General features: G+C 39.4%; 2 protein-coding genes across 2 annotated transcripts; one reads left to right on the top strand and one right to left on the bottom strand.

Annotated features, from left to right (window-relative positions):
* The first annotated feature begins 4,056 nt into the window (after positions 1-4,056).
* Positions 4,057-15,514, top strand: LOC106136804 (xylulose kinase). The gene is made up of 11 exons (XM_013337455.2): positions 4,057-4,324; positions 4,709-4,791; positions 5,039-5,189; positions 6,033-6,209; positions 6,897-7,130; positions 7,402-7,558; positions 9,070-9,330; positions 10,482-10,655; positions 13,043-13,140; positions 13,655-13,739; positions 14,493-15,514. Exons 1-11 carry the CDS (start codon positions 4,268-4,270, stop codon positions 14,606-14,608), a joined length of 1,593 nt encoding a protein of 530 aa, XP_013192909.1. The 5' UTR covers positions 4,057-4,267; the 3' UTR covers positions 14,609-15,514.
* Positions 15,515-15,724: 210 nt separating this feature from the next.
* On the bottom strand, positions 15,725-24,251 carry LOC106136803 (splicing factor 3A subunit 1). The gene is made up of 9 exons (XM_013337452.2): positions 23,956-24,251; positions 21,791-21,955; positions 20,179-20,985; positions 19,531-19,835; positions 19,066-19,257; positions 18,543-18,747; positions 17,421-17,545; positions 16,720-16,875; positions 15,725-15,967 (listed from the first exon to the last, which is right to left on the bottom strand). The coding sequence occupies exons 1-9, from the start codon at positions 24,071-24,073 to the stop codon at positions 15,866-15,868; spliced, it is 2,175 nt and encodes a 724-aa protein (XP_013192906.1). The 5' UTR covers positions 24,074-24,251; the 3' UTR covers positions 15,725-15,865.
* Positions 24,252-25,012: the final 761 nt, after the last annotated feature.

Below are 25,012 nucleotides of genomic sequence, written 5' to 3'. Positions count from 1 at the left end.
GTAGCAGGATTCGTCTTAGTTCGAACTAAGTACGAGCAAGTAAATATTTCTTTAGAATATTTTTATGTCGAAAACACATGTCAACGTCCACCGAAAATTTTGTTATTTTTTTTCAATAACCATTGGAATTCTATACATACATATAATCACGTCTTTATCCCTCTCGGGGTTGACAGAGCCACAAACTAAATAGAGATACAACAGTCTTGAAAAGGCGGATAGGCTACGTTCAGCTGTCTGGCTTAATGATAGACTTGAGAAAAGAAGTATCCCAAGTTTATAAACCGATCCCTTAGTCGCATTTTACGACATCCATGAGAATGAAATGGTGTCGTCCAATTTATTTTTTATTTGTTCAGAGAATCACACGGCACTATGCACTTATAATATTAATAATTGGGATTTGAAAGGGCACTCCCTTACAAAAAAGAGTTTTATTTTGCTAATTTGATATCGCATTTATTAATGTGAGTTTGGATGATAGGGAATCTTACGTGCGAGAGTCCGACTCGCGCTAGTTTCTTAAGTGAAGCAATTGCAAGGTAAATTGATCTTGCGCACTTTTGTGTTGAATCCAACCATCATTTTTGGCAACTAAGGCTACAGGAACTAAGGATAGGCAGGCAGTCGTTAAAACGTACACACATACATATAATCACGTATGTCTACCCCGCAAGAGATATCCTTAAAAAGACTGATAGGCCACGTTCAGCTATTTTGCTTTAAGATAGAATTGAGATTCAAATAGTGACAGGTTGTTAGCCCATCGCCTAAAAGAAGACTCCCAAGTATATAAGCCTACCCCTTAATCGCCTTTTACGACTTCCATGGGAGAGAGATGGAGTGGTCCTATTCTTTTTTCTATTAGTGCCGGGAACCACACGGCACATCATCGTTAAAACGTGCCTTCCCGAAAAAGCGTGATTCATTATCACTCTTATTTTTAGGGGTAGGCAGCTGTAATTTGTAATAAACTTGCTATGATATTTTATGACATTGTGCTATTTGATAAACTACCTACACGGTACATTTCAAATAAAATTAAAATAAGATGCTGTATAGTGTACAGCACAACTAAGACGAGTCTAATTAGGTATATTATTGAAATATGGTAGACTAAGGGCTTTTTCTAACAGTCAAACGATTTTTATGTGTAATGGGAATATAAAAGTCCCCCACATACCTTTTCGCAATTACTGGACGGACTTACTCTCTACATACATAAATACATACATACATACATATGGTCACGTCTATATCCCTTGTGACTGATAGGCCACGCTCAGCTGTTTGGCTTAATGATAGAATTGAAATTCAAATAGTGACCTAAGTAAGCCTATCTCGTGGTCGCCTTTTACGACATCCGTGGGTAAGTGTTGGGGTGGACCTATTCATATTCTATCCATGGGAAAGAGGAGTAAATTTTTATTTAGGTAAATATGTAAAATATATATATATATTTCAACCGAATCTTGTCCAATACATACACAGCGGAGATTTCATAACCCCAGGGTTGGTGAAAGTTCAGTGACAGCTGCCAAAAAGGGCGACACAGTACCTACATAGTTAGCTGGTTATACCGCTTCCTAGCACGAGGGTGGATGGGGCTAATCGCATGGAAAACGCGGCCGGGTGACTCCCCCGCTTCGAAGTTTATATTTATACCACCTAATTGAAAATAATAAAAGAAGAGAATTCGAACTGTATGAGAATAAGCACCATGCGTCTAGAGCAAGATACCTACACAAAATTATCACAAAATATATTTATCTTAAGCTTATGTTAAGGTAGGTAATGTATAAATGGTGGCCTTATCGCATTATGCAATTTGTTCCTACCAACCATAAGAACATTTCGTGTGAGAGAATTTGCTGCAAGCACATAGTGATATTGAAAGGAGAGTGAACGAGGGGAACATGGTGAATGGAGCCTTGCATGCCTTTATGAGCAGTCAGAAACTATCCAAAAAGGCTCGACTGGCTGTGCATAAGGGCGTGTTGGTCCCGGCAAAAGAAGCAAGAAAGCAGAATAAATGCAGTGGTAGTGAGAGCGTTAAGGAGTATGATCGGTGTGAAATTGAGTGACCGGATAAGGAACAGCGTGATAAGGGAAGGTTGTGATGTGAAAGAAGATGTAGTTACAGGAATAGAAAAGGGTATGTTAAGATGGTTTGGTCATGTGGAGAGGACGAATTAAAGCAGGTTGACTAAGCAGATATACAAGGAGAGTGTGGAGGGAAAGGTCGGAGTGGGTGGGGCTGGGAACGTTTCTTGATCATATTAAGTACCCGAAACCGCCGAGCTTGCAAGAAGAGTTATGAATGTGGATGAAGCGAAGGAAATATGCTGTTTGGCTAGATAGAATTGAGATTCAAGTAGTGACACGTTGCTAAAAGAAGAATCCCATGTTTATAAGCCCTTCCCTTAGTCACCTTTTACGACAACCATTAGATATAGATGGAGTGGGCCTATTCTTTTTTCTTTTGGTGCCGGCACGCGGCACCTAACCTATTTTATGTTCTCTCACTACCATATTTATCAACGAATGCCTCTTCTGTACTCTCGATTAACCATCTCCAGTGCTGCCGCGTGCAATGATACGGCAATTTACGCCTGTGGACTTCAAATAGGTTTTTTTAAGTTCGGCTAAGCGGTCACTTGACCAAGAGGTGTACGACGGATACGCTCGCCTACGCTGGGGCGGTCTACTTACAATGCCCCTACAATAAAAATATGGAAAGGTTTTCGTGTCTGAATGCTCTAATCCCTGGAACGACCGGTGTAATTGATTATTTTGGCTGTTTGCAAATTGTTTCGCGTCATTTTCGAGGAAAATAGGCCGATTGAGAGATACAAAGCTAGGTACGGGATGCTTCGTGTAGGTATAAACTTAAATAACCTAGGTGGTCAAACTAAGTATGTAAATAAATAAATATATACGGGACAGATTACACAGATTGAGTTAGCCTCAAAGTAAGTTTTAGACCTGTGTTACGAGATACTAACTCAATGATACTATGTTTTATAATAAATATCTACTTTTATAGATAAACATCCAAGATCCAGGCCAATCAGAGAAAGTTCGTTTCTCATAATGCCCTGGTCGGGATTCAAACCCAAGACCGAATCCAATACCACAAGTAGTATATAGATACTTAATAGGTGCTCGTAATTGCAATGTTTTAATTAAGCTGTTGCTAGTATAATATACGCAGGAGTTTCTGAACATAGTTTTTTCATGGTGACACCGATGACTCAGACACACTTGTGATCCATTTGAGAAGTGGTGATGACGCATACCTATGTAGGTTTCGATGAACTCAGTTACTTACAAAATATTCTTTTTTTAAAATGGAGATTCAGATTGGTGACTGATTGCTAGCAGCACATCGCTTAGAAGAAGAGTTCAAAGTTTCTCTTTCATTATAAAGCCATCTAACTGAATGGGGCCAATAATGTTTTTGAGATTGTTGTCTCTCTCAGTAGACAGAGACAACAATCTCAAAAACATCATTCATTTTCTTTATTAAATAGGTAATTAATAGGTAGGTAATAAATAATAAAGAAAATGAATGACAATATCTTAGAATGTAAAGCACCTGCCAATATCTTAGAATCTAAATATCGCGCTTAACTTGCATTTCACTATTTGGATTAACTCCGTTAGTGGTAAAGACAAATTATGTGTGAATTTACTTCTATTTCGTCAATATGTCTAGGGTACCACGCTGAAAAGTAGAGAAGAAAATAATTAAAGGGGATAAACAGAAACTACAGATCCGTACATATCCATACCTACATTCTATCTAGATAGAATAAGTGTTTTGATAATAAGTTTTCTGCTCTAAGTCCTACCTACTTTAGGTACCTACCTAAGTTGATTTATTTCCTACTTGGTTTTTTCTATGATGTTAGTTAGACCGTGTACAACATATTAATCTTCTTTTGTATGTAAATAGTTTTCTCTCACAGTATTCGCGTTACGCAAACGTTACTCTACGTAAAATTCACCTATCGTGAATAAAACGAGTCAGATAAACGTGACCTTGATGCGGCTTCTGTATCACATAGCGCCAAACTGTTAGTGTGACGATTAAGATTCTGTTAATTGGGAGTAATAAAGTAAAAATAATGATATCGTGAAATCGCGCTCATATTTTGTTCCACACGGCATTCAGTCACGAACGTGCCTTCGCGATTCGGGAACGCATCGCGACCGTGTCATTGCCCTTGCCTTGCCCGGCTGGAGCTGTCAAAAAAATTAAAACATGACCGAAGAGGAAAAGAAAAAAACTTTTTTAGGATTTGATTTTAGCACTCAAAGGGTATGAAAATTTTATTCAATTAAATTAAATGCCACTTAATTTTGTAATCAATTATTTGGTGTGTGGCTTTCGTTCGTACATTAAAATATTATTAATATTAAAATCTAAATCTTTTAACTCTCTGCTACAAATTATGTATTTTTAATTGAATTGAATGATTATAAGTACATCAACCTAATGAGCTCTTAACCGAGGCCTTTGAAAATTCATAATTTAATTCTGTGTACAAGTTTGAGTTGACAACAAATAAACAATTTGTCATTGAACATAACAATACTTTTAGACCAACAGGAGGCACTTTTTGTTAGAACCTTTTTGTGTGCCAAACTGCAATATATTTTTATTTTAATTTAATATGTTTACATATTCTAATGTTTATTTTAGCTCAAAGCATTGGTTATTGGTGAAGATTATGGAGTTTTACATGAGGCTGATGTGGAGTTTGATGTGGATCTCCCAGAATTCAGGTTCGTTGACATTAGTTGGTACTACTGTTGCACTAGGCACTTATTATGTTCAATAGTTTCATAATTAAAAATTAAGCTATGTACACATTTTGTTTTAACCTTAGACTTCTATCTAGACTCACAATTTACACTTGAATTGAGTCCGACACAAATTTCGCCCTTCCTTAATTATAAAATTATTATAATTCAAATAAAGTGTTTTTTTTTTTATAAGATTGAAATTTTAACACTTCAAATATGATTCCAGAACTTCAGGAGGAGTTCAGCGAGGCCAGCAACGGGGGGAGGTGACAGCACCCCCTCTGCTGTGGGTGAAAGCTCTGGACATGGTGATGGACCGCCTTGTGGTTGCCGGAGTAGACTTCTCCACTATTGAAGCTTTATCAGGAGCTGCTCAAGTAAGTTTGGAGAGAGTTAAAGTATTTATTCAATTAACACCATCCAAAAATATGAAACAGTAATATAAAACAGGCTTAAATTGGGATTCTTCTTTAAGACGATAGGCTGGCAACCTGTCACTATTTGAACCTTAATTTTATCATTGAGCCAAACAGCTGAACATGGCTTATCAGTATTTTCAAGACTTTTGGCTCTGTCTACCCCGCAAGGGATATAGACATTACTATGTGTATTATGGTCATGAGATGGCAGAAATCACAAAATTTTGTCACTAGGGCAATGGTAGATCTCCTGATCTATGTAATGTGCTTCTTTCTCTTTAAAATAAATTCTAATTCTGTATCGCTTATCTCAATTTGTTATGATGTCTGTTCTTATCTGGTTTTTATGACCCAACATACAATAATTTGATAAATGCGTTTATCATTTATTATTAATTGTAGTTCCTACACACAAATATCACGTTTGTAACCCTTTAGGAGTGAACAGAGCCAATTATGTTGAATAGACCTTAAAATCCGATCTAAATGATATTATATTCAGATAGTGACAGGTTGCTCGTAGTTCCCCTAGTGTCCAGTATAATTTTTTTTATTACCGCCTCTAAATTATTAATATTACCACCTCTAAACCTACTCTTCACATGGTGTCGGGAACAGCAAAACATACGCAATTTTGCTTAAATGTTGGTTTGATATTAAAAGGAAATTAAATAAAAGGTACTTACTGTTTATTTCAATACACACAATAAAATATATGTACATAAAATCACGTCTGTATCTCAAAGAGGTAGACAGTTTATTAAGATTGTATATAAATGTATTATTAATGTTATTTTCTAGCAACATGGCTCAGTGTGGTGGTCAAAAGACGCTGAAGCGAAGCTGGGAAGTCTATCCCCAGAAGACTTCCTCCACACTCAGCTAGCCACGGCGTTCGTGACGGAATCTCCTGTGTGGATGGACTCCAGCACTAGTGCTGACTGCAGAGCCCTGGAGGAAGCCGTTGGAGGGCCGGAGGTGGGTTGGATTTCTACATACATACATACATACAGTCACGTCTATATCCCTTGCGGGGTAGACAGAGCCAACAGTCTTGAAAAGACTGAAGAAGGCCACGTTCAGCTATTTGGCTTAACGATAGAATTGAAATCCAACTAATGACAGGTTGCTAGCCCATCGCCTAAAAAAGAATCCCAAGTTTGTAAGCCTATCCCTTAGTCGCTTTTTACGACATTCATGGGAAAGAGATGGAGTGGTCCTATTCTTTTTTGCATTGGTGCTGGGAGCCACACGGCACCAATACAAAAAAGATTTGGATTTCTGTCTTCATAGATAACATAGGATCAATAGATAAGTGTGAATTCCGAATCCCAAGTCAGGAAACCCGATGTGTAGAGCATATGTAGGCAGACTAAATTGCAAGGAATCTCCCAAAAAAGGCAGAAGCGTTGAATCTATAAGGCAGAAGTTCCTAAAGAAGAAAATCTTGGAAGAAGCCATAGGGGGGCCGGAGTTGGGTTGGGTTGGGTTGTATCTACATATATATTTTAGTTTAGGATTTCATCTACATAAGCCAGATGGCTTCATAAACTAATGTGGTCACAGCATTTCAACTATCGTATGAAGTCTGGAGGCTAATAAAATGCAAAAGCGCCAATGGTTTCCATTTTTAAAAATTTTGAAAAGATATTTTTTTATTTACAGGAGCTAGCAAAGATCACAGGGTCGACCGCTTACGAGCGTTTCACGGGCCCTCAGATCCGAAAGATGTTCCGTTCGAAGCCGCGCGCCTACCACGCGGCCGCGAGAATTTCCCTCGTGTCGTCGTTCGCGTGCTCCCTATTTTTAGGGAAAATCGCGCCAATTGACCTCTCTGATGGGTCAGGGATGAATCTCTTGGATATTCGGGAAATGAAGTGGCATGAAAAGGCTATGAGGGTGAGTAACTGTTATTTTTTGTTGTGGGAATTCCCCTCGTGTAGTCTCTAATTGTGGGAAAGATCGCGCTAATCGACCGTTTTGATGGGTTTGGAAAAGTATTGTGTTAAGGCGATGAAGATGTTACGTACACCTCGGAAAAATTATAATTTCGAAAGTTTTATGAAATATTAGTACAAATTTTTATATCTAGCCGTTACGGAAATTAACGAAACTTTTCGCGCTGGCATAATCTTAGTATCACACAAAATGTTTTTTCTCTTTATCTCAGGCATGTGGCGACGAAACTCTAGAAGACAAGTTGGGTGCTCCGGTGCCCACGGCGACGGTGTTGGGCGACGTCTCCCCGTACTACGTGGGCCGGTACGGGTTCAAACCCGACTGCAAAGTTATTGCTTTCACAGGGGATAACTGTTCCGCGCTCGCTGGTATGTATTTTAATAAAGTTTTATTGAATTGCTTAACATAGTAATGGATACGAATATACGTTAATCAAATCAGGGGAGTCCTGGCCAAAGGTCAGGTCTATTGTCAATATAAAACGACCTGTTTTAGAAGATGTAAGGTAATAAAATGAGCCATGAACAAGACTGACTACTTAATAGCGTTCGGTTATTTTTTTAAATAATTATTGTCAACTCAATTTTCAAAATCATAATTTAAATTCACTTTTTATGTACTACAAGTAAAAAAAAAGACCACTCCGTCTCGTTCCCATGAATGTAGTTAAAGGCCACTAAGGGATAGGCTTATAAACTTAGGTTTCTTCTTGGCGATGGGCTAGCGACCTGTCACTATTTGAATCTCAATTCTATCATAAAGCCAAACAGCTGAACGTGGCCTATCAGTCTTTTCAAGACTGTTAGCCCCCAAGGGTTATAGACGTGATTATATATATGTAAATATGTTTGTTTTATGTATCAATATGGCAGAAATGAGAGGAAGTGAGAGAGAAAATCTAAAAACATACTATGGACGAAGCGTCATGTTATGTGGGAATTCTACTCAGAACAGAATTATCTCTGAGCAAACAATCTTGAGTGGCCACCGCATATTAAAAAACGGTTTCAGATAACGATATCAGTTTCCTTTTCTACTATCTACGATAACAATCTATCTACACATATAATGAAATAGTAACTGTCTGAAGTCTGTACTTGTAATATATTTTAAAAAATCTATAAAGTGTGTCTATTTAAAACGATTTCACACTCATTCTTATACTCATTCACATATTTTAATGTAGTCAATGTGCATTCGATTCGTCCACGATTTAGATTTAAGAGATCTGTATTTGTAAATTGACGTCCGACGAATATGGTGCAGTGTAGTTTGTTCCGCCGCTTCTGCTACACATGCGCTTTGGAAGCGGTAATAGATATAATTAGATTTAAGTGATGTGACGACAATAAGTGATTCTTGTATCCAATTTCGAAAATAAATCTATTCCATTCAACAGAAGCAAAAAATGTGATATTTAGTATTTCTGTGTCTGTATGTTTGTTCTCCCATCACGCGAAAACTATTGCTCCGATTGAATGCGGTATTCTCAGATGTGTTAGGCTTGGTCCAAGTTAAAAATTGGTAGATACACAAAAAAATTCCTCTGTAAAACATAAAATGATAAAAATTTGTGTACCTAATATAATGTTATCATTAACATACAGACAAAGATATTAAGATAAAGTTTATCTATCTATCATTGGTAGACATATACACATATACTTTTAATTTTTTTCTCACTATTAGAATGCCTTTGCCTTGACAAAAAACGGAACTTTAGGAACGGAAGTTTAGGCAATCCATTGTCAACATTCCTGAATTGAGGGTAAGATAAAGGTTTAATAATGAAAGCAAGAAAGAAAGAAAAGTCTCTATTTGGCGCGAAAGGTGACATTGTTGAAAATAATAAAAATAAAAAATCAATGATAAAACGCAGGTCTTCGCCTGCGATCGGGCTGGGTGGGCCTGAGTCTCGGCACCAGCGACACGTTACTGCTGGGGCTCTCGGCCCCCGCCGCGCCCCTCGCCGGCCACGTGTTGGTGGGCCCCACACCCGCCGCCAAATACATGGCCTTATTGTGCTTCTCTAACGGGTCATTGACCAGGCAGAACCATAGAGACAGGCTGGCGGAGAAGAGTTGGGACGCCTTCAATGATCTGCTGAGAGCGACCGTCAGGGGCAACATGGGGTATATGGGTAAGTTTGTTCTAATACATGGCCTTATTGTGCTTCTCTAACGGGTCATTGACCAGGCAGAACCATAGAGACAGGCTGGCCGAGAGGAGTTGGGAGGCCTTCAATGATCTGCTGAGAGCGACCGTCAGGGGCAACATGGGGTATATGGGTAAGTTTGTTCTAATACATGGCCTTATTGTGCTTCTCTAACGGGTCATTGACCAGGCAGAACTATAGAGACAGGCTGGCGGAGAGGAGTTGGACCCCTTCAATGATGTACTAAGAGCTAATGGTCAGTAAATATAGGATATATTTTTCTACGACTCGAACGTCAAAGAATAATTGTATAGAATATAAAAAAAAATGTATGCTGTGTTCTCTTGCTGGTAGCCCAGCGTCAGTGGTGAACTACGGCCACGATCAAGATCGGGAAAGTCTGTTGTGAACCTCCGTTACTTTATAATTATGCTTACATCCGTAAGAAAGTGATGGAGTTGTCCAATTTTTTTTTTCTATTAATGCTGTTGACCACACGGCAATCCAAATGTTGTTAAATTTCAAAGACTAGACATGTCTAGAAAAAAGAATAGGACTACCTCCATCTCTTTCCCATGGATGTCGTAAAAGGCGACTAAGAGATTTGCTTATATGGGCTAGCACAATTTGAATCTCAATTCAAGAGCCAAACAGCTGAATTGGCCTATCAGTATTTTCAAGACAGTTGTCTCTGTCCACTGTCTGTGTAGACGTGACGATATGTATGTATGTATGTATGCACTAGTAGACGTGACGATATGTATATATGTATGTATGCACTAGTAGACGTGACGATATGTATGTATGCATGTATGCACTAGTAGACGTGACGATATGTATGTATGTATGTATGCACTAGTAGACGTGACGATATGTATGTATGTATGTATGCACTAGTAGACGTGACGATATGTATGTATGTATGTATGCACTAGTAGACGTGATGATATGTATGTATGTATGTATGCACTAGTAGACGTGACGATATGTATGTATGTATGTATGCACTAGTAGACGTGATGATATGTATGTATGTATGTATGCACTAGTAGACGTGACGATATGTATGTATGTATGTATGCACTAGTAGACGTGATGATATGTATGTATGTATGCACCAGACATGTTCTTGCCAGGTATCTACTACGACACAGACGAGATAGTGCCGCGCGCGGCGGCGGGCCGCTGGCTGCGGGACGGCGGCGGGCGCGCGCTGCGCTCGCTGGGCGCGCCGTTCGAGGCGCGCGCGCTGCTCGAGGGGCAGGCGCTGGCCAGGCGGGTGCACGCCGAGGAGATGGGCTTCCGGCTGGGTAACTCGAGTGGAACTTGAAATGTTATGTTTAAGGGACGATGTATACGGATCGAGCTGATGTGTGATGTAATCTGTAAATAAAGTGTGTAAATAAATTTTGACGGCCTCTGTGGTTCAGCGGTAGTACGCTTGTCTGTGACACCGGAGGTCCCGGGTTCGAATCCCGGTCAAGGCATGATGAGAAAAGAACTTTTTCTGATTGTCCTGGGTCTTGGATGTTTATCTATATAAGTATTTATTATAAAATATAGTATCGTTGAGTTGGTATCTCGTAACACAAGTTTCGAACTTACTTCGAGGCTAACTCAATCAGTGTAATTTGTCCCTGTCCCGTATATATATTTATATTTAATCTCCGCTATCACTATCACTACATAGTATAAAACAAAGTCGCTATTTTAGTCTGTTTGTCTGTATGCTTAAATCTTTAAATTACGCAACGGATTTTGATGCGGTGTTTTGTAAGAGGTAGAGTGAGAGAGGAAGGTTTTTATGTATAATAACATTTATAATTTTGCACCCGTGCGAAGCCGGGGCGGGTCGCTAGTCTATCTATATAGCGAAGATTATATGATAATAATGGCCTCTGTGACGCAGCGGTAGTGCGCTTGTCTGTGACACCGGAGGTCCCGGATTCGAATCCCGGTCAAGGCATGATGAGAAAAGAACTTTTTCTGATTGGCCTGGGTCTTGGATGTTTGTCTATATAAGTATTTATTATAAAATATATAATATCTTTGAGTTAATATCTCGTAACACAAGTCTCGAACTTACTTCGAGGCTAACTCAATCTGTGTCATTTGTCCCGTATATATTTATATATTAAAAAAACACTATCTATCTATACAAAAACATGAATGATTCATTGACATTATTGCGAAGCCCAAACCACTGGCTCAAGAGATCTTCCTTATCAAATCAATTTTTTTTTTTCATTCTATTAACACATTCACTGCCACCACGATTTTCTTGAAGTTCATCGAGATGCCGCCTTATAAAACTGCGGACACGCTTGGCGTGATCACGGCATTGCACTTCAAAAAAAAGTGAACACGCCGCGAGTGTCCATGGCACTGACTGAAGAGAAATTCTTTATACGGCTATTTTTCGGGTTTTGCAATGTTTTCCGATTAGTATTTCTTGTTCTGAGCGAGAGTAAAGGTGTTTACAATAGTTTGGTGAGTTTAAATACTTGGAATTATGGCAAAAAATAGATTATATGGTGAGTAATTGCATTATTAAGTAATACTGGGTTCTCAAACTTGTTTCACTAAAATCCCCACGCATAAATGAATTAAATTTGCGGTTATTGTTAACTCTAACATTAGAATTGTTACTTGTATTTGTTTTACTATTATATTGAGTGTCCTTTCTAAACGTATTTTCAATATTTTAATTCAATATAAGCTAATTCATTCAAATTATTAAACTTTTAAAAAGTTTGTTTACGTTATTTATATACAGTCACGTATTATCGTAATGTTGGTTGGTTGGCCAAGTCTACTTGACTATTTACAACCTTTAATTTGCTACTGGATAGATTTGTGCTACTTAAGTACTTAACTCATGTCTTTTTTCTATGTACAAATAGCTTACAACACAAGAAACGACCGATAATCAAACTAACCAATGGACCTCATTAACAAACACCTTTTTATTTAATTATAAGAATCATTTGCCGTATGGAAAAAATAAATCTGCTATTTATACCATATGTGCAAAAATAATCATGGCGAGCGCCATCTATTGACTTAGGTAAAATAATTACATAAAGTTTGAGAACCTACAGGTAGCTTCAGTAAGTAAACACGCCTAGCGTGGTCTCGGCACTACAAAGAAACCTTTTTTTGTCGCATATAATTTTAATAGTTGTTAAGGTGGCCGCTTCTATATGTCATAGCTCATCCCTTAAAAATGATGCACTATTAATTTAGACAGAATATATGGCCTAGGTTGAGAAATATTACCGAAACATTCAAAACACGCCTGGCGTGTTCTTGGCGTATAAACATAGATTAGCTCGAACACGCGAGGCGTGTCAGTGGCAGTGAATGTGTTAATTTTATAATTCCAATAAAGTCTAAGCGTAAGAGAGAATTTCCACAAATTTTCAAATAAATTTAAAAAGTTTCGTTTTACGTTAAAATGATATAGCTGCACCTTAAATCACTTAATGTTGCGAATCTTAGCTGGGTCGCCACGTAAAAGCATAGTGAGTAAAATGGTCTTCCAACGTGTTATACCTAACGATATCCCAGGCTGATTCCGCAGAGATCATGTTGGCTAGACCCTTCCTACTCACGGAGAAGTCATAAAATTCCAAGCCCCATATGTACTTAGTGATTTTATTAGCATAAAAACGTATCTTTATTATATTAATCTCAGATTCATCGTCCCGCGTGATAGCGACGGGCGGCGCGTCCGTCAATAAAGAGTTGCTGCAAATATTCGCTGACGTTTTCAATACGCCGGTATTTGTGCAGGTGAGCATGTCGACAATTATATAATTATAGTCACGTTTATATCCCCTGCGGGGTAGACAGAGCCAAGAGGCTGAAGACTGATGGGCCACGTTCAGATTTTTGGCTTGATGATAAAATTGAGATTCAAATAGTGATAGGTTGCTAGACCATTGCTTAAAAGAAGAATCCCAAGTTTATAAGTCTATCCCTTAGTCGCCTTTTACGACATCCCTGAGAAAGAGAGATCCTATTCTTTTTAGAAAAAGATAATAAGAAGATAATCTTTCTAAAAAAGATATTAATAATACATTGAAATATATCCATATAATTACGTCCTTTTCCATCACAACTGTGAGACCACTAACAGATCACTGCGGAATTGAGATTCCAATTGTGATGTTAGCCCATCGCCTAAAAGAAGAATCCCAAGTTTATTCTTGTCGCTTTAAGGTCTCTTGACCCTCATCTTTCGCCAGCAGGTCCCAGTGTAAGTAACTAGTCTTAAAGCAATTTTAATATATATTTTTGATAACAGAATGAACACGGCAACGCAGCGTTGTTGGGCGCCGCTATACGGGCCGCCGACGTGTGGAGCGCTTATTTGGGAATTACTTTACCGGGTAAGTTATATTTGTTTGCTTGTTAACTCTTTATTGCACATAAAAATAAATATAACAAAAATAAAACAGTCATTGGATATAGAAGAATATGTACAATGGCGGTCTTATCCCAATCGGGATGTTATGGTAATTTTAAAGGTTTAAATTGCAAATTTATAAAGTTGGATTTTAATTTAGGTGATGATTGACGAATGAGAAGTGAACTGGTGATTTTAAAAGTAATGAAGACAGAAGACGCTGTAATTAGGATAATGTGAAAAAAAAAATCGAAAAGCGATCTCTATACTTGACGGCCTCCGTGGCGCAGCGGTAGTACGCTTGTCTGTGACACCGGAGGTCCCGGGTTCGAATCCCGGCCAGGGCATGATGAGAAACGAACTTTTTCTGATTGACCTGTGTCTTGGATGTTTATCTATATAAGTATTTATTATAAAATATAGTATCGTTGAGTTAGTATCTCGTAACACAAGTCTCGAACTTACTTCGAGGCTAACTCAATCTGTGTAATTTGTCCCGTATATATGTATATGTATGTATATGTATATGTATACTTTGAAGCATATACCACTGGACCGATTTTAATGAAAGTTATGTGTGAGTTACTCAATTTTTTTCCTGGAAATTTCCACGGAAGCACAACCACAACCTAGTAGAAAAAAAATTGTTTTTCAGGAGCGGATCAGATATACTGATTTTTTTTATTCAGGAAATTTCCACGGAAAAAATCTAGTAAAAAATGTTTTATTTTTTCAGGAGCGGAACCTACAGTATCTCCTGTGGCCACGCCGTATCCCGACCACGACACGATCTACACGCCAATGATGGCCCGCTATCGGGAGATCATACAAACTTTACCCAAACTTGTGTGAGGGTATATACATATATCATACAAACTATTAAAATTTGTATGACAGATCTTATATACTGTACTCAAAATTGTATGATAGTTCACACATACATGAAGATCATACAACTAAATTGTATGGCAGTTCATACACACTCTCCCAAAACTTGTATGACAAACACTATTAAACTATGCTGAAGAAATTATATGCAAATGCTTTTATCACGCTTGGATTTAAACTGGATGTATTGACATTTAAAAAAAAGTACTAATTGAGAACGCATTTATAAAATCCAATCTAGATAGTCTTTCTAAAACGATTTAACACTTTATTGTTGTAACAGAATTACGATAGATACCTTGACTTCCTATATTCTTATTTACATGTATAGAGAGCACCTTTATTTCTTGCGAAAAGAAAGGGACTATTTAATACAACTATTATTACCTCATAATAGTTTTCTGTTAAGTAATGGGTAAACTTAACTAGTCTGCGTTATAATAATTTATTATATATAATAGACATCACTAAGAGATTAATTGTGTGATAATGAAAAGCAACATTCCATTTTAAGTAAAGAACTACTACTATTTATTTCGTTTGTACCGTTTTTTTTTTTTGATGTTAGCTGTTTTTTTTTCTGGGTGACAATATGAAAATTAATCTTATAATCAGTGAAATAAGGTTGATATTTTTTTTGATTAATATTGAGATTTTTTCTATCTAAGTATAAGGATAAAATAATAATTAGAAATGGTTTATTTTTTATTTATTAATTTTAATCTCAATCTCATTGTCAACAATGGTGCTTGCGCGTGCAATATATTTACATTCCGAAAGGTGGCCTTGTATTTAGAAGAGGGTAATCCGCTAATTAGTGCTTTGTTATTTTTTACATTTTACACGATTTTTATTAAATGTTTACTAAAATTTGTGTCTTATTTTTTTCATATTTCTCCTACCTTTATTCACAAATAAATATATTATTTGTCTTATCCTATATTAGTGGACCTATTTTGATGATATTTCTAACGGAGACAGACAAAAAATCTTTAGAAGTAACATGACTTGTAACTTTTCTGGAAAATCCCACGTGCGTGAAGCCACACATAAAAACTAGTAAATAATAAAACAACAACATCATATCGTTAATTATATTGAATAGCACTTCTAATTCTTGACAAGAAACCAACATTGGTAGGTACATACGACATAAAGGTTAGTGTATACTGTTGGCTTAAAATATATACTGTAAAACGCGCGACCTGTTTGTTTGTCTGTCTACTTCTTGCGACCACCTCTCTCCTTAACTTGCAGCTGTATGACGGCGCCAGGCGGCACATTGTAGTACGCCAAGCTGTTGGTGTCTTTGAAGAAGAGACCCTGGAATCACAAAATTGTAATAACTGATTATTTTCGCGTTTCATTATAGTATAAAATTTATAAATTATATATGTATTAAACGCGCGCGTAACGAATCTTTATATTATATAAAGGTACGTTAGGTGCGCGTTTAATACCTATATTTATAAATAGCACAAGATACAAGAATTTTATCTTCTCTGCGACATTATGTTAGTACAATCAGATAATCACAGTTAAATAGCTAATAGTATTTTCGTCGTAATCACGTCTATTCTTACGGGGTAGTCAGAGCCAACCGCCAAGACTGAAATGGCACGTTCATAGAATTGAAAATACGTCATATACCAATGACGTGATATGTACATTTGTTTCACTGCTAACCGTTGCTCTAACGATAAGGCAAAGGTCAAGGTCAGGTCTAAGGTTCGGCAAGGTGCTCAAAAAGGTCATTCTGAGCTAAATGGAAAACGTTAAACATAGTGCCGTGTGGTTCCCGGAACCAATACAAAAAAGAATAGGACCACTCCATCTCTTTCCTATGGATGTCGTAAAAGCCGACTAAGGGGTAGGCTTATAAACTTGGGATTCTTCTTTTAGGCGATGGGCTAGCAACCTGTCACTATTTGAATCTCAATCCCATCTTAAAGCCAAATAGCTGAACGTGGCCTAACAGTCTTTACAAGACTGTAGGCTCTGTCTACCCCGCAAGGGATATAGACGTGATTATATGTGTATGTATGTATGTTAAACATAATCTATATGTTACATACCTCGTACTGCAGCTTCTGCTTGGCAGTGGGCATGTTGGTAGCCCTCTGCAGCATGTTCTTCAGCTCCCCCACGGAGGTGTTCAGCGGGACGCTGAAGGCCAGCGCCCGGCCGTCCAGCCGCCACTCGGAGCGCTCCGGTTGAGCGGGCAACACCACCTGGAAAGGTGATAATTAAATATTAAAAAAAAAAAAAATACGTTGTCGCATTGAGAACCTCCTATTTTAAAGTGTGTTAAAATGGAATAGATTAAAAATACAAAAAAAGAATAGGACCACTCCATCTCTTTGCCGTGGATGTCGTAAAAGGCGAGTAAGGGATAGGCTTACAAAATTGGAATTCATTTTTTTAGGCGATGGGCGATGCTTATCAAATTGTTTAATTACATTTATGTAGAACGTTACGGCAGTGGCAGCTGTCAAAAAAGAAAATAAACGGACGGACAATGTTAAAATGCGTGATGCGCAGAAAGGTATAGGTTTGAATGTCACCTTGGCCATGTACCAATGACTATTTCAGATGTTTTGTACATTAGTTTGAATACTAACCGATGCTCTTACGGTGACAGAAAACATTGTAAGGAAACCTGCACATTCAGGCAACTCAATGTGTAACCAAGGTTGTAGAGGTCAGACGGGAGTCGCTTCCTATAAAAACCTGACTCATCCAATCCAGGATCCATGGACAAGCAGACGAAGCCCACCTGCAGATGCACGGCGCCGGCGTGGCGCGCCAGCCAGGCGGGCTCGGGCTCCAGCGCGTCCTCGCTGCGCACGCGCTTGGCGGGCGGCGCCTCCTCCTCCTCCGCGGGCGGCAGCGGGGGCGCCGCTGTGGGATCGAAACATATGTTTTCACATATATCAAAACTCAATACTCACTCATCACAATATATAGAAAACTACAAGGCTACTAATAGTACTAAAATTTGTCAAGAAGGTAGATTGTAGTTAGAAAATGTCCGTTTAGAAAAGACTTTTAGAAATTCCTGCAAGTACGGACGATAACAGGATTTTTGGTTTAATGCGGGCGCTCTCTACTAAAGAAACACGCCAAATTTCAAGTCTCTTAATAGGTTTAACCTAACGTTTACCCCGCTTATAAGTCACACCGACAATATTCGACGATATCATTATGACCAGAGTAGTTTTAAGGGCATAGCGCCTACCGCCGAATCAAACCGAAAGTTAACTTAAAACGAAATAATATAACAAATTAACTACAAGTGCATTAAACTTAATATGATATATAAACATGTCTCCTGCAGTTTCGCTCAGAATAGTACAATAGCGGACAGTTGACGTGCTCTATGCTCAACTGGTCAAATATTATCGCGCCCCATACAAAAACTAGACTTCTGCGGTGTAACTTATGAAAGTGACAACACTCTAACACTGTAATTGTATTTGTTATTTAAATAAAAAGTGACTAAATATTAATATTGAAAGATGTAACATTTTATATAATCTTCATCAAGCTTATCTGTTCTTTCCCATTCACACTTACATACATACATATAGTCACGTCTTTATTCCTCGCGGCGTAGACAGAGCCGATAATTTTAAAAAGACTGATAAGCCACGTTCGGCTGTTTGGCTAATATAATGATAGAATTAAGATTCAAATAGTGACAGACTAAGAGGAATCCCAAATTTAATAGTCTATCCCTTAGTCGCCTTTTACGACATCCATGGGAAAGAGATGGAGTGGTCATATTATTATTATTTTTCTATTTGTGCCGGGAACCACACGGCTTTCACACTATCCTCGTATATATGCTTAGTAAATACATATTACCATAGAGTAAATAAACCCTTAACAAACATACCAGGGAATCCGAACGCGGGCGTGGGTATGAGCGGCGGGCGCGGCGCGAGCGGCGGCAGCACCATGAGCGGCGGCAGCGGCGGCAGCAGCACCGGCGGCAGCGGGCGCGGCGCGGCGCCCCGCGGCGGCGGCGGAGCCCGGGCGGCGCCCGGCACCGGCTTGGGGCCGATCTTCTCCTTCTCCTCGTCGGGGAGAAGGCCTTTCACCTGGGGGGAAGAAATGAGTTATCATTATGGTAAATAAGCTAATATTAAAAACATTAATGAGTATAAAACTTTTAAAATTTCCTTCGTTTTCATTGGCAAATGTAGATAGAGAAGAACTTTGAAATGTATTTTCTGAAGCAAATAAAAAAAGCAAAATTGTGTGGTAATAAAATTACCCGTATTTTTCAAAACGTAACCTCTAACCATCACCTTGTACATTTGCAATTTTTAGGTAAAACAATTTATTACCATTCATTCTCAACCCTTACTTAGCACATTACTCCCCAAGTTTCACCTTCAAACTCCCATAGCCCTCACCTTGTGTATCTGCTGTATCTGATCCTCGAGCGTGATGTGCGCACGCGCAGCCCTAGTGGCGGCCTCCACGCTGGAGGTGTGCCCGTCCCACGTGACGCGGTCGTCGCGCCGCTTCTCCTCCTCGCCGATCTTCTTACCGATCGCCGTCTCCTCGTCGCCCACGCCGAAGATGTCCGTACGGCGCTCAGCGAGCTGTGTACATAATTATTGTATTAAAACACTGAGGTATGCGGAAATTGTACATAAAATGAGTTAAAAAAAGTTATTCTACAGCTTCTAAGTAATTGGTATCGGGTACTAGGACTTCGTCGAGAAACAGTAGGTACTACATATAATACAAATAATCACGACCTTCCCCTTTACAAGGTAGACATAGCCAACAGTCTAGAAAAGACTGTAAAAAGCCATATAGCTGTATAGCTTAACGATGGAATATTTAAAACGCATAATAAAGCAAAACCTCACCTGTTTAAGAGAAGCCTCAATGGCCGCTCCCGGGGCCAGCGCCTCGTCCCGGTCCGTCCTCTCGGCGGCCGCGCGGTCCCTCTGCTCCAGCCAGCGCGGGTCCAGCAGGCCAATGCGGACGTGGTCCGCCACTTTGTTGGCGGGGATCTTCTCCCCGGTGATGGGCGACACCAGCCACTCCTCGCTGGCCGGCGTGGGCTGCGGCCGGTCCCGTTTGGGGTCGTACTTCTTGACGACGACCCGGTCTGGGCGGGGCGGGAGCGGGGCTTCTTCACCGGCCGGACGCGGCGGCGGCTCCGGTGGACCTGTGGAAATAGACATGTAGTTGGATGTTGCAGAGTAGTTTTATGAAGGCTAAAGCGAACGTTTGGTTAGATATAAACGTGTTTGTGATTGTTTGCGTGTTGCGTGTGTTCTCAATCCATTGTTAATCTGACATAATGATGAGTGAATGAAAGACTTAAATATGATTATTTGGGAAAACGCTCTGGAATCCACTTGAGTGACCAAAATTTGGCGAATATTTTAAAACCCTGTATATAACATAAAGCACCAACATTCACATTTTAATGTTAATGTTAGTGCTCTTTGTATAATGTGTATAACATATACAAAAAAAAATAAGGGTAAGCCAACAGTATAAGTTACCTTCATCTTCAGAAGACGAGCTCTCTTCTTCCATGTCCTGCACGCGATTGTCATCCGGCCGCTGTTGCTGCTGTGTCCGGTCCTCCATTTCATCCAAATCATCGTCCGATTCTGACTCAGTCTCCGACTCAATCTGCATCTCAGTGTCATCATCATCTTGACCCTGACCTCCATCGTCCCCACGTTCCTGTGCCAACACACGAGCCCCAACTTCTAACGGAGTTGTTGGTGGTGGGAAATCACCCAGTTCACCAGCTGGATAATCAACAGTTTCAACAACAACAAAGTCGTGCCAGTCGATGGAGGCGTACGCCAGCCGCTCCTTCTCAATCCTGGCCTCATCGGCTACTTTACGACGCGCCTGATACGAATGCCAGGCGGCGCGACTGCGAGCCTGATCCAAAACACCATTCCTCACTTCAGATGACAGTTTCGCAACCAACTCTTTTGGAGGCAAAAGCACTTTAGTGTACTGTTCCAGAAGGCGCGTGAAGTACTGAAACAGCGAATGCTGGGGGCGAAGGAAGTCGAACTGATGATTGCGTTCCTCCTTCTTCATCAAATCTGTGAGGAACTGACGTCCGTTCCTTGCTACGAACTGCGCTGTGAGTTTGACTATGTCGAGTTCTAATGCGGAGATGGATGGGGGGTCTGCGATGAACTCGAAATCTGGTGGCGGGTCGCGGGGTGGCGGGGGCTCGGCGGGGACGGCGGCTTTGAGCAGCTCCTGCTGCCGCGCGGCGGTGGCGGGCGCTAGACCTGGACGCTGCACTGCGGGGGCTGCTGGGGCGGGGGTCGGCTCTGTACCTAAATAAGAAGTTTTGTGTCTTGCTTACAGTAAACTTATTAGTTCTATCAAATAAGAGAAGTTTTGCAAATGTAATATATACCTATGTGTAGTTCTTTTTTTTAACATGTAGAAAAATATCACATAAATCAGCACTGCCATTTCATTTTTCAATATGAACATCTAAAGGCTATAATGTGAGAAATACATACATGAATCATGCCTCTTTTCCGGAGGGGTAGGCAGAGACCACATCTTTCCACTTGCCACAATCCCTTCATACTACTTTCGCTTCATCCACATTCATAACTCTGTTCATGCCAGCTCATCAGTTTCGGGTACACTTGACCTGACCTTTTGCTAGAACTTTCTAGCCTCCGATTTGATCAAGGTACATTCGTCTCGGCCTTCCGACTCCAACAGTTCCATTCACACTTTTTAAATGTGAGAAATATTTTGAGGTAATAGTTTATTCTTCTTCTAATATTTATGAGCTAGCTCTTATTGGTAAAGTTAATTTGAGCGTCTTATAGGAGATATGAAAATCTTACAAACATAGCTATAATCCCTTGTGGGGCAGACAGAGCCAACAGTCTTGAAAAGACTGTTAAGTTTAAGGTTGTTAGCCCATAGGCTACAAGAAGCCCAAGTCGTAAAAACGTTGAAAAGGCGACTAAGGGAAAGGCTAAGAAAGCTCTTCCCTTAGTCGCCTTTTACGACAATCATGGGGAATATATGGAGTGGTCCATGTGATGTGTGAACCACATGGCAATGCAAACATTTATTAAAACTAAATAAATCATTTGTTTTTCATATGACACTTACCTTTTCCTTCCCTGATTTCTTTGACCTTATGCTGGTAGTAGGCATGATAGGGATCTCCGGAGTTCAAGAAGTTGAACTTTGGGTTTCCGAGTTCATTCTGACGGATACGAGCTTCGAATTCAGGGCCGTTGCGGGCTACGAAGCTGGCAGTTTTGTCGACAATGTCTATGAATGCGAGTTAAAGAAATGGCAGATCACATTGTCTGGGAATAAATTTGATTTTAAAACCATTTAAAATAATGATAGTAATATTATACAAATTATATAAACCTGCTGGAAGAAATTTCTGTGGGCCTGCTGGTAGGTAGGTAGTGCCCCTGAAATTCTCTTTATTTTAAGTTTTATTCTTATTTTGCTTGATGTACATAAGTAATTCACTCCTATATATTGGAAGGGTAGGCAGAGAAAACATCTTTTCACTTGACACTATCCCTGCATACTTTATATGTATATACTTTTGCTTCATACATACACATATGGTCACGTCTATATCCCTTGCGGGGTAGACAGAGGCAACAGACTTGAAAAGACTGTATGCCCACGTTCAGCTATTTGGCTTAACGATAGAATTGAAATTCAACTAGTGACAGGTTGCTAGCCCATCGCCTAAAAAGAATCCCAAGTTTGTAAGCCTATCCCTTAGTGGCCTTTTACGACATCCATGGGAAAGATATGGAGTTTCCTTTGCTTCATTCACATTGATAACTATTTCCATACAAGCTTGTTGGTTTTGGGGGCTCAACTCTTAAAACGGGCCACCGCCAGAGAGGTTGGGGAGGGGGTGGGGAGGGTGGGGGAGGGTTTGTATGACCCCCCCCAAGTATTTTTTTTTGCCGGAAGCCCCCCCTTTTTTTTATACGAATTTTTGAAAATCTTAAAAATTGCACTAAACAACGCAATATTTTCGGTTTGTCATTGTAAACTGTGTTAATTTAGTATTAAATAATTAGTTTGTCCATTAAACATGTACAACACATTAATTAATATATTTTAGCACTAAAAATATAGTCTAAAACTTTGCTTAAAAGTAAAAACAAAAAAGACACTAACTATGAACAGAACGCAATCCGCCGTTTTGGTTATGTGCTACTGTCATCTTATCTACTGACTTCGAAAGTAGCTGTCGGTAAACGGACAGCAGGGGGTGCAGGGGGGCGCAGCCCCCCCGCACGGGGGGGTCGGGGGGCGGTAGCCCCCCGCAATGAAAAGAAACAAATTAGTCACAAATCAAACTCGGTTTTTTTTTTTTTTTTTTTTAGGAAATAATAATACTACGGCGCGTGTACTATTTTACATGCCTTTATTTATGAGCGGAACCTCAGAATGTGGCAGACCAGGACCCCCTGACAGCACCGGACCCCCTGACATCAAACTCGGTTTGGTTAGGTTAGGTTAGGTTGGTGTAAACCACCAAAGCGGAGCGAGCGAAGCGAGCGGAGCGTTCAAACTGAGTAAAAAAGTATAATAGACAGTACGTATAGGTTAGGTTAGGTTTAACTCACCTTCACCCCTTTCATCCCTTCTGACTTTCCCCCCCCTTGCCCATCTGGCGGTTAATGACCTTTAGCACACTTTTTATATGAAAACTTTAAAAATTCGTAAAAAAAAAACTATAGGCTTCCGGCAAGGGGGGGTCACGGGAGGGGGGGTGTTAACCCCTCCCCCATCCCCCTGCCCCCTCCCCACCCCTCTCCGGCGGTGGCCCGTTTCAAGAGTTTAACCGTTTTGGGTACACATGACCTGAACTTTTTCCAGAACTTCTAAAATTTGATCAAGTTATGTTCATCTAGGTGTTCCCTCTTCTACAGTCTTATTTAAATTCCATTTCTATATGATGTATACAAACATATATTGACAGATATTCCCTTCTCTAATTTTTGAGATAACAATCTCATCTAAAGTATAGCCTAGAAGTATACTAATTGGTAAATAGTTGATATAGAATAAACAACATAAAACCAATTTTAAGTTTTATTCTCAATACATAAAAGCCCATGCTTGCAAGGCCTAAGTGAAAACATAGTTGTACACGATCTCAACCAATATATTTCAAACATAAAAAATGAGACATACCATAGGCTTCAATGTAGATGTACAGAAGTAGAGGTTTGAGGTTATATCAATTTGTACTGATAAAAACAGTTGTTATCATTGGAAAAGGATACTCCTTACTTCTGGCGGAGGATAAATAATTCCTATAACTGGTGGAGGCGGCGGCGGAGGTTCTTCTGGCGCGGGTTCCGGCCCTTGCCCCGGAGGGGCCATTACGTCTATTGACGGCATTGATTGCCGCACAGACTGCTTTTCGCAGTCTATACAGTTCAGCTAAATCACGATTTCAAAAGTTAATGTAAGTAAATCGGGAATGTTGTAATAACCGGACTGGTATAATAATAAACCATATAAATAATAACACCCAACAATAACAAGCCACGCACAGTAGTAGTGGTTTGTCTTTGTGATTGTGACAGTTTGTTGTAGAGACGCGACAGATGAATTGACATTGACAATACATATACCAAAACTGACATTGGCAGCTAGTTTTTTTTATTTTATTTTTTCATGGAAACAGTCGCTCTTTCAGGCATTTTGTATCACAATAACCACCAATTTTAACTCATAGATATAGAATGTGATACGTATAATTTCATATGTACTGTGGGAAAAGGCTCGAGTTACCAGTGTTTTTACCTGCTTATTATAAACCCTACACACCATAATAATAATTGTATATAAAGTCCTTACGCTGTATAAGTATCGACCAATTATATTTACCTACAAAGAAATTGATAAAGTGAAATGAAGTCAAAAGACCATTTATATTTACAAAACCACATAGGTAGATTTACCAAGTCAAATAAACATATTTCGTGCTATCCATATCAGCAGCTAAGGGGGTGTTGTTATTGTACAAATAAAACAAGGTTCTAAAGTTGGTTCCGTAGCGCAGGCCGTAGTTAAAGTACATCGATGCGATGACAGTGAGCAGGTAGGTTATGACCCATAGCAGCAACGCAATGAGCAGCATCCATATGGTTGTCTTCATACGCCATTCGTCGGTCACGTTGCCACTGAGACCCATTTCTTCGCAGTTCGTATTCTGTTGGCATGTATAGATTTAACATAAGTATTTTTAAATTACGTACAGTCTATGTATTAAATAGACTTAGAAATCGGAATAATATAGAAATTACTATAAAATAAATAAATAAATACATAGGT

The sequence above is a fragment of the Amyelois transitella genome, chromosome 10 (genome assembly GCF_032362555.1).
Source record: "Amyelois transitella isolate CPQ chromosome 10, ilAmyTran1.1, whole genome shotgun sequence".
In the NCBI taxonomy this organism is placed as follows: domain Eukaryota; kingdom Metazoa; phylum Arthropoda; class Insecta; order Lepidoptera; family Pyralidae; genus Amyelois; species Amyelois transitella.
This window is presented reverse-complemented; position numbering and strand designations above follow the sequence as displayed.